General features: G+C 36.8%; 1 protein-coding gene across 1 annotated transcript in view; it reads left to right on the top strand.

Annotated features, from left to right (window-relative positions):
- LOC101155643 (rho-related GTP-binding protein RhoN) overlaps positions 1 to 5,062 on the top strand; it is a 29,738-nt gene extending 24,676 nt beyond the window's left edge. Inside the window, exons 4-5 of the mRNA XM_004080241.5 lie at positions 217 to 351; positions 4,221 to 5,062. Coding sequence (XP_004080289.1) covers positions 217 to 351; positions 4,221 to 4,475 — 390 coding nt within the window. The 3' untranslated portion in view covers positions 4,476 to 5,062. The remainder of the gene's footprint in view (positions 1 to 216; positions 352 to 4,220) is intronic.
- The last annotated feature ends 10,345 nt before the right edge of the window (positions 5,063 to 15,407 follow it).

Below are 15,407 nucleotides of genomic sequence, written 5' to 3'. Positions count from 1 at the left end.
AATGCAATTTTGAGCTACATTTACTTAACTTTTTCCCTCCATCATCAGACAAAAGCCACAACATGTTAAAAACACAGTTTTCATTAGATTGAGTCTTTTAAGAGGAGCAGAAAAAGAGGAACTGAGAACTTTGAGTTTGGTACTTTAGGGTAAACAAGAAAAACGAAAAAACAAATTCATGCCATTTGTGTTTGCTTGTGTGTCTGCTCTACAAAGTGGCTCGGTGAAACACAGGAGTTCTGCCCAAATGCCAAAGTGGTGCTGGTCGGCTGCAAGTTGGACATGAGAACGGACCTCAACGTGATGCGAGAGCTTTCCAAACACAGACTCATCCCCGTCACCCACGAGCAGGTGAGCGAAAGGCCGAGCTGCATGAAGCTTACAGTCTGATTCAATCAGATGGTTTGAAATGGACATGCTTTTCCTGTATGGCCAAACTTTTTTATGCAAATTTAAACATACTGTCATCCAAAGACAAAACATCAAACATTTTTGAAAACGAGTCTGTAAAAGGAAGTTTATTTCCGATCATAACTAACAAATATGAAAGTACAGAGAATACAAAAGAGTCTGAACCAAACACAAAAGACAAACAGCAGTTGTGTAATATTCCAGAGCCTTTGATGCGATTCGGAGCAGCGAACAGGCAAGAATTTAAATAGTCCATTTCCATGTAAATGGATTTCTCAATTTCTTTGCAGCTTTCTGTCAACAAAACTGTATTTATTCTTTTTTCGAGGCTGAAATTAAACTCATTTATTGCAATTCTAGATGACACGGAGATTTTGTTCTCGCTTAATGAAGAAAAAAAAGTAAGCGACTCTCATTTGAATTTGTAGATAATATCCTGAAAGTGGAACTACAGAAATGCACACATGTTTATGTATTAAACATGTGTGTTTCATACATGTGTTTTTAACATGTCACTTTGTTTTCTTTGTTTTCTGAAATGTTTTTTACGTTTCGGTTTCTGAAACTTTGCTTGGTTTTTTAAAATAAAAATGCTGTTTTTGTATTTATTTGTTTTGCTTTTTTAAATTTTTGTGATCTTTAATTTTTTTTTTTTTTGCGACAAGTGATTTGCACTTCAGGGCCACCGTAGAGGGGTCAGTAAGTCCAGCTCTCACCTCCAAGTCTTTAAAGGGGAATCTCAAAACTAGTCTCCCGTCTCTTATTGGTAAACTTTTATTTATTCCAACCTTTTTACACAAACACAGGTACAGAGGCTGTTCAGCTCTTGGTCTTTTATTCAAGTTGCATCAAAAATGTTTCATGCTGGTGCAACATAAAGCAATAGATGTTTAATTGCTTCTTGCCTCTCAGCTGATGATACCTGCAAAGGATGTATGTTTTTCTAATGTTTTCATTGAAATGGTTGAAGCCAAGCCTGCACCGCTTTTTTCCCCCTATGATCTACGCTCCAAAGGGGGATTTTAAAAACAGCCTGAAGGGGTCTAAAAGCCTCCAAATATTCTCCTAATCTAATGAAAGTTGGAGTGAGAAATGCAAACTTCCTCATTGATTCTGCCGCTCGTACGTTTAATATTTTGCCTGACTGAAGCGCATTCTTTCATTTGGCAGGTAGATACTCGTGTAATGTGGCTTTTCTCCAGCACAGATGGGTGCACACCTACGCCGTCACACCGTGCAGGTTTTCAATTGCAGAAAAATTCAATGATATAAAAAGATGCATATGACAAAAACTCAAGTTGACAGAGTATGAGTGCCATTTCTTACAGCTGAAGAAGCAACGGTGACCATAAATCTCCCCACTAATTTCCTGCTCTATGCTGAGATAAGCAGTGAGAGGACAAGGTGGGGGGGAAAGAAAATTCCGTGTGCAGCTTCCACCCTCCAGATTTAAGGTGGTGCTAAATGCTGCAGAGAGCTTCTATACTCAGGTTTTACTGTTGCAAAGATTGAATAATTCATGGCAGTGTGGGGGCTATTTTCTTTTTGTCCCTGCAAGTCTGTAAACTGGTAATATTGAAAAAAGTTAGAATAATTATTTTAGCGCTTTCTGACCACAAATAAGATAATAAAACTAAATATTGTTGCAGAAATGCCTACAATAAGACATTTATTGAAAGCACCTTCTTACATGCTTTAAAAAAAAAAATGTTTTTAATGTTGTATAAATGCAATCCTTTGCTTCACTGAATGAAATTAGGTCTTCTCTGAGAGCAGCCGCACGTTTATGGTATATTAATTTAAATTATATAAAATAAATCTCCCTTATGTTTACTTTAGGGTTTGGTTCCAGCTCTCTGCGGCTTGTTTTAGGAATTAAATGCTTTGGAAGAAAAGCAAACCCAGGCTTAAAGCAAAAGGACAAACACAATTGATTCTAAGTTGGCAATAAATGTTTGTTTGGCATCGACAACTAAAATACCAGCTGCTATTCCTAAATGAAGCAGATACGTGGTGTTTTCAAAAGAAAAGCTGAATCTTTTAAGATATAAAACTGTTTGGTGTGTGTGAAATCTACTTAAGGTTTTAAATAAATAGACACAGTCTAAAAAACAGATATTTCTTTGAAATATAAAAAAAAAAGTTTGTTAGTTTATTTTATTTATTTGTTTGTTTGAGTGGGACAGTGCACATTAAGGAACAGGCAATAAGTGTCAGAAGTATGCCGGATTAATAGAGTAGAATGGAATAGAATAGAATAGAATAGAATAGAATAGAATAGTTCTTTACTAATCCCTAAGGAAATTTAAAGTGGATTAGGCACAATGCTAATGTCCCTCTCTAGTCCCATATCAGAACGTGTGAAAGCTCGTCTGAACTCTGTAAACCAAACAACAAAGCTCAGGTCTGCCTGAAAACGAGGGTCTTGGCTCACTTGCAACTGAACCCTGGTGTGAATCTAAACAGACTATAAGAAAGCAAAAGAAAACCAAAGAGAGTAAAGGATGAAAGGGGTTCTGCAGCTAAAGAATCAGCTGTTAATCTCTTAAATCGTGAGGGTTTTGGGCAGTTTGGTTTGCTCAAGCGGGAAATGCAAACCAAAGTAAATTCAGGCATGTCTGCCATCCACTGCCTTTTAAAAGCAAGTGTGCCAAACTGCTGTAACAACTAGAAAATACAGACTAGATCCAGAAACATCTGTATTTTACCCTTCTACACTGGTGCTTCACCTCCAACATTCTTTGGACTATAATGGTTCTTCAACACTTAATGCAATTGAAGTAATTCCAGTGGATTGTGAAGTGGAAAAAAAGCAGCTTTACAGTAGTGAAGTGTTACACAATCAACGTAAATCAGCTGATTCTGACAGCGTATTGTGGGGTTTGGTCACCCTGAGCGATTATAAAGAGAAACTCATCATTGTCACTGGTAAACGAAAGTGTTCTTTGATCATTCATTTATTAAAAACAAGAATTTACCGGAAAAACAATTTACGAATAAAAAATAAAAAGTGCTTCATTTGGAATTAAAAACAAAAAATTATAACGAATTGATTTATAGATAAATAAGAAGTGCATCAGTTATTAAAAATAACGATAGTCAATTTATGACTTTTAAAATGGTTCAAACCAGGAAAAATAATAATAAATATAATAAGATATATCTTATGATTAAAATTCAGAAAAACATCCACCATTGCACAGTTCCAGCAGGTGCAGATTTAAATGTTAACGTTTAACTTTAATTTTATTGTGTAGTTACAGGTCTAGAAATAGAAGTTTTAGTAGTTAATTCTACTTTTTTGTCAAACAAAATATCATAAAAAAAAAAAAAATGAAAATATTATTTTTAGTGTAAAGTCCAACTTAAAACAGTCATTGGAGTCAATTGCTTCCTGTTGCCACCAGCCTTCAGTGTTTGCTTAACCCTTGTGCTATCCTATGGGGTCCAGATGACCCGATCCTTACGGTGATGTTTTATCCCTGCCATGACAAAGGTGGATAAAGGTGAAGAGGATTACACGTAATCCATGAACACCAGTGAGGATCACAAATCATTGAAGAAAAAAGGTTCAGAGCACTGTCCTGTGGGGTCCAGATGACCCCACTCCCAATGTTAAAGTGCCTAGGATAGCACAAGGGTTAAGGAACTGCAATTTTTGGTACTTCTTAGTTAGCATCAAATCCAGGAACAGAAGGACATTTCTTCCTCTTGCAGTTTATTCTGCCTTAAACAGGAAGTGATGAGTGCTCATCAAAGTGGAATAATCAATGTTTTTTATAGTCTTAATGCCTATTTCCTGTTTTAAGGGCACCAGCTTGGCGCGGCAGATCGGAGCTGCGGCATACACGGAGTGCACCTCAAAGTACTCGGAGAACAGCGTCCGTGATGTTTTCCACATCACCACACTGGCCTCCGTGTCCAGCATCCACCGGCCGCAGCTGAAACGGGCAGATTCCCGGCACGCCCTCAAGCGCGTCTCACAGCAGCCTCCTCGGACTGAGATTCACGACCACCCGCCTCCCATTAGAAAGGATCGAGCCAAAAGCTGCGTGCTCATGTAGCCAGTCTTAGGATTTTATTGTGTGTGTGTGCACATGAAATTAAATTATAGGAGGATTTTTCAAGATCGTTGCACTGCATTATGGATAATAAAGCAAAAACAGGAGCGCTGTCCTGTGGAGCTCTTTGAAGGACTGTTTGTCCATTTTTAGCAAAGCACTGCTCGTAGTTTTCTTTGTCTGTGTTCTCATAATGGAAGGCCACCGCACTAACTAAAGCAGCTTTTCCTTGTCGCTTTTAAGATACCAAGAGGACAAACACAGGCTGGTTTACAACTGAACCACAGGACAGAAAAAGATGTTTTAAAAGCTGGTGCTGCAGGGAGCTGCAGTCGGCTACGCTGGTGCCGCTTTTCTCAAATGCACTTCTGATATGAAGCATTCAGGTGAATGAAGCACAGTATGGCGCACACAATGTTTTCTGACAAATCTGTACATATGTGGGAGTGAACTCTGCTGTTTCAAAACATGTAACAAAGGTCACACATGATCATTTCTGAACTGTTGTGTAATTATTCAGAGCATGTTAAGAAGATGGAGATGACCTTACCTGTATATGCGAAAATAAAATTCCAAAATCTGGTCAGCTATAGGGGGTTGGAATATGTTTTAAAATGAAATATAATGTAAAGGGGAAAAAATGGTATTTGGTGCGAGCTTAAAAGGCTTGAAAGGCCCATCCGGTGATGCTTTATAATGAAATTCCTTAAAAATCCACTTAAGGGACATAAACTAGCAATAATAGTGTGTTCAGAAGCCTTTGTAGGAAATGTTTAGGAGATGACCCTCACCAATTTTAGATTTCTTCCTAATACCTTAACCCTTGTGCTATCCTAGGCCCTTTAACTGGTGTCCATGGATTACATGAAATCCTCTCCACCTTTGTCCACCGTTGTCATGGTAGGGATAACACGTCAATGTCAGGATCGGGTCATCTGGACCCCATGGGATAGCACAGGGGATAAAGGTGTTAATATGGTGCTTCTAAAAACATTTATTAGCATAAGCTTAAGCCTCGTTTCCACTGAGCAGTTCGGTCCGGTCCAGTTTAAAATGGTTACAGGCAATTCAGTGAGTTTTTGGACCGCTAGGGGACATGCGCAGTGAAGCTAAAAGAAGATTAATGGAGGTCGTCCAACAGCTCATGTTTTTCTGCTTGGCTTTTGGTACTTTGAACAAACGAAGCACTTGGGGTAATAAAGAGGAAAACAAACAACTGGCGTTCTCTTTTCTAGTAATGACCGTCAGCCAATCAACAAGTTTCAACAGAAGCTTAACCGGTCCGTTCTATTTTTTAATGGAACAACAACCAACAAGGGTCCAAAAATGGTATGTTCGGTCTCGCTTAATGGGTTCATTTTATAATAGAAACATTCAAAATATCGGACCAGAACGGAACAGACCGGACCGTTCAGTGGAAACAAAGCTTTGGTTAAGCCTTAAAAGGGTCAACATGCTGTTTACAAAGACATTTATTAGAATTTGTAAAACCTTATGAGGCATATACAACATATGTAAAACATCACACTCTTCTAAAGTCTACAAACAGCATATTAACACCTATCTGTAAGACATCTACAAATGTCTAAAAATGTTTTTAAATGTCTCATTAAAGCTTTACAAATGCTGATACATGCTTTTTATTATCATATTATTAATATTTACAAGACATCTATAGAGGCTACTTAAAGTGTTGTGGATGTCCAAAAGGCTTTACCAATGCCAATTGCCTTATGAATGTCCTGTAAAGGCTTAAATACATCACCAATGCTTGTTAATGTATTTTTAAGGAATCTTATCATTGAGCCTTACTTTTATTCTAATCCTTTTTTTACCTATTTAAAAATATTTGCCCACTTAGCAACATTCTAATATATCAAACATTTTATGAGCTTATTAATACTTAGACATTTGTAAGACATTCACAATAACCTATAAATGTCTTTTAAATGTGTAATTCAGGCTTTTAAATACATTCTAAAGGCCTACAAACACATCAATAATGCTTTTTTTATCTGTTTTAATTAAGTTATTAAGAAATCTAATTTTTACCTTTCATCCTAATGATATTTTTAACTAACTAGAACATATTTTTTCACTTAGGTAAATTCTGAAATTGAGTATTTTTATGAGCCTAATCATTTATTTCTATATCTAAATTGTGAGCTTATTGAATCTACAAGAAAATGATTTTCTTGTGTAAATCCTTGGCTTTCTAGCTTGACCTTTAGCTGTGACTTTCGTTTGTTTCCCACCACTGAGGGGAAGGCCCCACAGCAACCAGCTGCCTCTGTGAGCAGCAGCAAAATGACATTTCACAGCATCGCTGCCATGTTCCCATACAGAGAGCGCAAGCTAACACCACATGCCAGGGGCCAAAAAAAGGCAAAAATCCCATCCAGTCAGGGGGGTTGAACAAGTCTACACACAGGGATCAGAAACAGTTATGCATAAACATATGGAAATGATGGTTGGTAGTAGTCCAACAGACTCATATAGTGGTTAAAGTGTAGTCCAAGTCTAAATATAGTGTATTTAGGTGAACATGTGTGCAGTATACTGTGAAATGCAGCCTGTTTTGGAGAAATTATGTTAGATTATGTCAAAAACGCCCCTGAGGGCATTAAGTGACCTCAGCTGCAAGCATTTTCTTTGCTTGTATGATGTTAGGAGGAAAGTCAGTAACTTTGTAAACATGCTAGTCTGACTTAAGCCACAAGGAATCTCAAATATTCAAAGAAAGAACTAGATAGTGCAGCTCTGAGTCAACGCCTCATACCTTATAAATCAAATTAGTCGAGCATGTTTGTTGTAATATATTGTAAAAATAAAAACCCGGGCAAAGACAGTGATGATACCTGGAGGGATGTGACTGGGAGGAACCGCCTCCCTGGTCTGAACCTGAACAGTGTTTTGTTATTGAACTCTGTTCTGGTCACAGACCATAATGAACACCACGCTCAAGCACACCATCTGCCATCTTTACAAATGGCTGCCAATGATTTAATTGCCAGATTTTTAATTTAATTTAATTAATTTTATTTATATAGCACCTTTCATGACGAGAAGACAGCTCAAGGTGCTGTACATAAAAACAAAAACAAATGCAATAAAATACAATAAAATACATTAAATTAGCCCCGCGCAATAAAATACACAAAGATAAACACCAGTGGATAATAAATAAGTGATTAAAATAAAGAGAAACCAGAATAAAGAGAAACCAGAAAGCCCCGTCTGCCCTGTCCTCCTCTCGGCAGGGGTATCAGTATAGACCCAAACACCCCAGCCGAGGGTGAGAAAACACTCGAAAACAGTCTAATTTAAAATAAAAAGAATATGTGGTAAAATATCATAAGTCTTGATTAAGCAAATAAAATGATAAAATGATGTGAAAAAACATCATAAAACTTAAAAAGAATGAAGAATAAATATATACGTGATAAAATATCATAAAATATAAGAATAGAAAATAGTAGATTAAACAAGTAAAATGCTAAAAATGATGTAATAAAACATCTTAAAACGTGAAAAGAATGAAGAATAAATATATATGTGATAAAATATCGTGGCTAGGATCCCCCATTTTTTGAAATAGGGGATCCTAAGGAACATCCATGCCAAATGTGGTGCTTGTACCACAAAATGCACGACAGTAGTGAAACAATTTGGACATAGCCGTTGTGTGACGGTCAGGGATAGTCTCTGGACTGGGATGCTGGAGGTTGGTGGTCCATCTCTTCAAGAAGGGGGACCAGAAAATCTGCCTCTGCTACAAGGGATCCCACCCAGGGACAGTTGAATTTGATCCACAGGTAGTGGACAGTGGAAACTGCACGTCCAATCCTTGTGTTTTGTGAATTTGAAGAAAGCGTTGGATCTTGTCCTTTGCGGTGCTCTGTGTGAGCAGCTCTGAGAAGACAAAACTCTTCATTTACTGGTCTTTGATCCTGTCCTCACCTATGATCATGAGCTTTGGGTCATAACCAAAAGGATAAAACCCCAAATACAAGCAGACAAAATTATTGTCCTTTGCAGGGTGGCTGAGCGCTACCTTAAAGATAGGGTGAGGAGCTAAGAGTACAGCTGCTGCTCCTCCAAAGAATTATTTTGAGTTTTTTAAATCTTTACCAAGCCATCATGTCTGCTTTACTTTGACATTGAAATTATGAACTGACTGTCCTTTTTTTTTAGACATACATGAATTTTTATTTGGAAATTTAAATCTTTTCTGACTTAAATATTAGGCACAATGAAGAGAGATGTTAACCAAATGGTAAACTTAATAAACTACGTTTTTTGTTAACAGCTTAAAAGCCCATTGCACCATGATTGTTTAAAAACGTGAATCTATTATGTGTTAGCAATCCTGTTTATGAGTTCTAATCAAAAAATATAATTAAACTGTTACACAGTATTTCCGTAGTTTTTCAACAATTATTTTTACACTTTTAGCTTTTATCTAATTGACACTTCTTTTACTTCAATAGAGAGATTACATCGAAATCAGACAGATTATTTTATAAAAATTGATGTCACATCTTGAACATGGAGATTAGTAAAAATGTACATGTATGCTGTAAATTTAAATAAAACCTAACTAATTCATATGTACAAAATATAACTTTTGAATCTAGCCTCAGTAAATAGTAAAGTAATTAGGAAGTATTTTGGATAAAAGGCTTTAAATTTGAAATGCTGTCAGTTTTAATTACATTTTAAACCGTTTTTTGTACATTGCTATAAGTAAAAATGTTTAAATACATTCTTACTAATTAGTATCAGTAAAAAAATGTACAAAATAGAATTTTTGAACCCAGCCTAAATAGTCAAGCAATTATGAATTATTTTGGAAAAAAGGCTTTTAATTTCAATCAATCAATCAAAACTTTATTTGTAAAGCACTTTAACATCGAAGAGAGATCCAAAGTGCTGCACAGGTAGGATAAAATACAATTACAAGTAAACATAATAAAGTAATAATTTATTAATAATAAATTTGAAATGTTGTGAGTTTATTTAAGTCAAACTAGATTATGAAACAATTTTAAATGTACTACTCATTTACTTTGCAATGTAATCTTCATTTTCTTTTCTTTATAGCCGGCTGCATCTTACAGGTTGCTTGCTATGGTTTGTAGGTTGAAGGTTTGATTCCCAGGGTTACTTTACATTGATCCCAAATTCACCTACTAAGATTTGGACAAGTGTTTTTCCTTAAAGTTGTCATGAGGTGCATCTTATGACAATTTACTGATTACTTTTGAAGAAAGTCTAATTGAAGAGGTAATAATTAACTGGTATGTAAATTTAAATTTCCCAAATAACTTTTTGTGTACCCAAGTGAACTGAGATGACTTAAGGATCTTGAACCCTTGGAACATTATCCGTCCTCTTTTTGTTTGGGGTCTGCTTTTCATTTTTACTCCACAGTATAGAAGCGGTGATCAGTGACCACCGAAGCTCAGCCCGTCTGCATCTTTAATGTTCTCGCTGCTTGCACAGTGGCAGCCGCCATAAAATTGCACCTTAATGCTCTGAGGCTGGAAGTTGCTTGACAGCGCCGTTTCCATCATCACATCTCTATTTTCAAACTTGGTGAGAAAAGAACGGGGGGAGGAAGCAACAGCCTTAGAGCAGAATCTAATCTGTTCTTGTTTCAGGATAACTGTCAACATGTAGGGCCAGAATGAGAGGTTAAAAATAAAAGAGCCATTTAGAATTAAAACTACAGGTTCTATCATTTTCCATGAAGGGAAAAACAAACAAAAACAGGAAATGCAGTTGTTAAGTAATATTAGCTGTACACGAGCTCACATTGTTAAAATACACCAGATAAAAAAATTATTGATCTATTTTAAATGGCATATATCATACAAAGTCAACTTTTTTGAGTGTTTTAAGTGTATTATAATGTTCATTCTTCACAAAAAAAAACAAAGTGGGTATTTTGATCCATTACTTTGAGTATTCCTCTAAAAACCTGCTCTCTGAGGACCAGCCCCTCCCAATCCACGCGAACCAGGAGGTCCTCACATTGTGACATCACAAAGTGAAGAACAGCCCCTTTTGGAAGAGTCTACACTGCCAGCACCGCCCCCCAGGCTAACACACACACACCCCCACTTTCTCTGTGGAGCTAGCAGCGATCAGCAATGGCTTTCATTTTCTTTGCACAATGTTTGCATAAGTTTAATGTTTTTTGTTTTTGTGGGTGAAACATAAACACACTGCCGAGGCCGACTCTAGGTTGACGTCATGAAGTGGGCGGCACCCACAAGGAGAGAAAGGCGGAGCCTCAGAGATCGAGGGGTCTCACTTCCGGATAGTAAAATGAACTGCGAAAATAACTTATAATTCATTTAAAAATCATTCTTTAGAGCAGTGTTTCCCAACCCTGGTCTTCAGGGCACACTGTCCTGCATTTTTGCAATCCAGCCCTGTTTAACCACAACTGTCATCGTCAGGCTTCCACAGAACCTGATGATGAGCTGAATCAGCTGAGCATAAGGGGTAACACGGAAAACATGCTTTAGAGTTCCAACTGTAATATATCATGGATATATTACATATGGATAACTATATGGATATAGTTTACTTTGTAAGACTTAAGAAAAACCCTTTAAAACCGTTCCCAGTGGTCTTTTAATCACGATTATGCAGTTTTTACCCATTATCATTTTCCAGGACATAGTTTCTGTAGAGCAGCAGTAGTTCATTAGAAATTTGCCTCCCACTTCCCCTCCCCATGCCCGAGAACTCTTTGTTTAAACTCTTTCCCGCTAGCTTACAGTCCTTCACTCCTCCAACCTAACATTACCAGAAACAATGTCGCAGCTATCCAGCTGTACAGTTTGGAGCCAGATTCCAGGTCAGACGAGGAAAACAAAGACGTTTATGGATCTAGTCATCTACAGGTAGCAGGGAGCTTGTGGCCTGGCCATTGCAGCTCCTACAATATGTAACAACTATGAATTAGTTTGAACGTCTGTTCCTGATTCACAAGAATGTCATCAAAGAAATAATTAGAAATGCAATTTTGAGCTGAATTTTATTCATGTATCCTACAAGTACATGTAAAAAAAAACATTTCTGTTTTAAAAAAGTTTTTACTGTAAAGTTCTGGCTCAGAAATCACCTTTATGGTTCATTTTTCACTTTAAAATCCCTCCGTTTTGTACTCTAAATAATGCTGGAGCTGTGGGCTGCTCCTCTAGGCTTCGGGCCAGAGAAATAACGTGAATCCCCAGCAGCAAAGACTGATGGGAAGTCTGGGTCATCATGGGCAAATGCACACATTATTCACAGCGGCTTGACTGCAGAGAGGACGTCTGTGTAACGTGCGCAAGAACATCTGAAATTATCTGGAGCAGATGAATTCGAGTCATTAGCCAGCATGGAAGTGTGACAGGAGGGATTACATTCTTATTAGGGCTCATTGCTTCTTCAATTGGGAAACAATGTCTGTGTCAGAGGTTAATTGTAGTGTATCATTTCATTAGAGCCTGAATCGCTGTTCGGACACACAGCTGGAACAAACTCAACGTTTGACTTGAAGACATCATAAAACCAAAGAAAAGGTTTTTTTCTTTTTATTTGGCAGGATATACACAGCAAAATTACACAACTATCCTTGGTTTAATGAGAAGAATAAAAACATTTTTCTGCTATGAAGATCTGCCAAAATGTGAGAGTAAATGAACGGCCTCGGTGTTGGAAGGAAACGTGTTTACACGTTTGCAGATGTGTCTTTCAAGAGCTGACAAACCCTGAAATACCAACAAACTGCCTTTCTGTCATGTGAAAACACAAAGTCTGAAACACTTCTAAAAAATCAGGACGTTATGGCTTAAAAAAAATAATCCTTTTGATCCTTTAAAGGACTTGTCATCAAAGCGTAATGTGGAAAAAGTGTCTTTAATATCATGAGTGTTAACTGCTTTAATTGTGGGGGTCAATTACTTTAAATATTATAAAATATTCAGAAACTTATGATAAATAATTATTTCACAGAGAGCCTCTTTACATGACAACAATCGACAGAAATAATCTTATTATTGCAAAAAATCAGACCGACATGCACCTCTCTACATGTTGAAAGAAACATGAGACTCAAACTTTTTGTCATATTTTTTAAATGAATGCTCTCAAAATGTTTAAAGTAGTGATACGTACTTTTCCTCAGCTAATGGACAGAGTTCAGAGATGTACAATACAGGGCTCCACCCTTCTTCGATTCCATGTTCTCACTTTTCTTTAAAAAGAAAAAAGATAAAAAATCTCAGATGGAAAAGATATAAATAAATCAGATAAACGGTGAAACATGCCGTCCGATTATTCTGGAGAAGTATCATAATCAGGTTTTTGAATCCGATTACCGAAAAGGAGGATTTCAGACACACGTGTTTCCAGTGTCGCTGTAACGAACACCTAACCGAAGAATGTTTTTGTTTTTGTGTCACTGTGCAATTAGAGAAGATGTTTATTTAATAATTACTGTAAATTATTGTAGTTTACAAGGATATATTCACAGCAGCCCATTCCATTATTACGCCCCCACCCAACCTGATTGCATACATTTTAAAATGCATTTCCTCCTGATAATCTACACAGAAATCCTCTAAAATGGGTTACACGTCTGTACATATTTTCTTTATATGTGCATTTTCACTCATATTTTGTTACGTGTATCATTTTTGTACAATAAATATTTTTTAAAGGATGCATTAGGACATAAGCATACGTGCTGAAAAATAGATTTAGATATGAAAAATGAAAGAGCCGTAAATTCCAAATGATATTTTTTCAAATGCAGATTTCCAAACTTTATTATTCCTGATCAGACTGACGACTTTAGAAATGTTCTGAACCACAGGAGCTGCTGCTGTCCGTTTCTTCATCTGAATACATTCTAAGTGCTTTGCCACCAGCTTCAGTTTCCTGTGCTCTTTTTATTCGGATAATTGCAGTTTTTGTGTTTCCGCGGTGTCTCGCAGTCGATAACATGTATTTTCCACAGGGGAAATTAGGCTGCAACACAGCAACAGCTCTGTAATTCAATTACAAGTGTTTGCTTGCAGGGCAAAATAAGGAAAAAGAGGCTTCCACCACAATTCATCTTACTCAACCGAAGATCAACATATCAATATTTCAGCCTTTTTGTAAAACCAAAACATAAAACCTTATTTTATTTAAAATGTTCTTATTCTACATGCTAATGCTTTAAAGAGACAGCTATGATAACCAAACAAAAATCAATCATTTTTTCATATTAGTCAATTTTAAAGTGTCTCCTTTTAAAGCATTTGGAATAAATTTTATTCCTTTTAAAAATAAATCCGCTTTTAGCTTTTAATTTTATTTTTAAATAGCACTGAAAGAAGAAAAAACTGTTTTAAAACACTTCAAAAATGTTTTCTGACTATTCTGGAGTGTATAACTCTCAATTTAAGATTAGCCTTCGTTAAAATGCATTAATCCTACAAACCATGGTGTCCAACAGTCTAAAGAGCTGAATATACGCCTCACTTGAGCTCCACGTTATAATAAATGATAAAAAAACAAAGCAGCTGATTGGAGGAAAGCACACTGGCTTCTGTCACTGCACATCTGGCTTTTCAGAGACCCGGGGCGAGCGAACCCACATCATTTCCCGTCTCCCCCGTAAACATTGACATTGATTTTACAACTAAAACGTTAACAAATAAATGGCATCTTGTATTTGGCTCCAAATAATAAAAAGAAATGATGTTGACACATGGTAACCATGTAGTTACTCCTCCTTCAGCTGCTGCGTTTGAAACGGCCCAAACTATACGGGGGTTGACCTTCAACCAGACGTATGAGCTCTGGCTCTGCGTGTTCATTTCAGCAGATTTGTGTCCTGAAGGCAAAAAACTCGTTTTGTTCAAAGAGTGGAGCAGATCCGCTGCAGCTCGCCGTTCCTTTACATTTCAGACCTTCTGAGAGCTGCTCCTGTGGATGTTTGCACATCATTGCTGCTCATTTTTTGGTGTCCAAAGACAAATTAGCAAACATGTCAACAATATATCCTTTTTTCTTTCTTTCTATTGATTCAATATTTTATTTTAGTTAATAGTGCGTTAGATGGACTGTATCAGGATATCTGATAAAATATAGAGAAATAGGGCTGAAAAGAACAAGGGGGAAGAAGTAAAACTCAAAATTGAGAGGGAATTAGAACGACCGGCTTTTAAAGTTTGGATATCTTATATATTTATTCTGGTAAGAAAATAATCTGATAAAAACCAGAAAACACAGAGTCCTTTCATTCTTTAGAGTAAATTTATTGAGACCTTCAAAGCCAGAGAATCAAGACCAAAGGAAATGTTAGGAAAACCAAATATTTCTATTAGTTTGATGGTCCAGTCATGAAGAAGAAAAAGACAAAAACGTTTTTCCCTCCAATGTTTGGAAGGATACAAAAACGCTGCATTGAAACTGTACCCCTAATAGAAAAGGTATCTTAAAAAAGTAGACCAACCGCTCACTTCTGAACCACGGAGATTTCAGAAGTGAGTCGACAGTTTTTAAGCCAAAGTTAACTCTTTAAACTCAGGATAACTGTGAGGGAAAATCAATTGCTGGGTTGGAGAGATAAAAGGAGGTTTGTAGATGTAAGTCCCATTATTGTCCTAAACAGTGAGGCGTGGGGAAGTTTGCTATCTGGATTTGATCCGTTCCCCAGGGAAGCGGTGAGCTCAGGATTCTTTCTAAAGTCGAGAATTGTGCTTCAATTTTAGAGTTTAGGTGTGCAATAAGGCCGGGCGATGACCGGCTATGGTTTTTATTTTTACATTTAGGCTTTTCTAAACAAAAATACAAATGATAAATTAGGTTTAAAAGTCCCACTCCAATGAAAATTGTGTTTTTGGGCGTTTTTATACATCCTCCTGTGCCATTTTCCTGATGGAG

This window comes from Oryzias latipes, chromosome 19 (assembly GCF_053564925.1).
Source record: "Oryzias latipes strain Hd-rR chromosome 19, Olatipes_Hd-rR_3.1".
Taxonomy (NCBI): domain Eukaryota; kingdom Metazoa; phylum Chordata; class Actinopteri; order Beloniformes; family Adrianichthyidae; genus Oryzias; species Oryzias latipes.
Note: the sequence above shows the minus strand (reverse complement) of the source record. Positions and strands in the feature narration are given on the sequence as shown.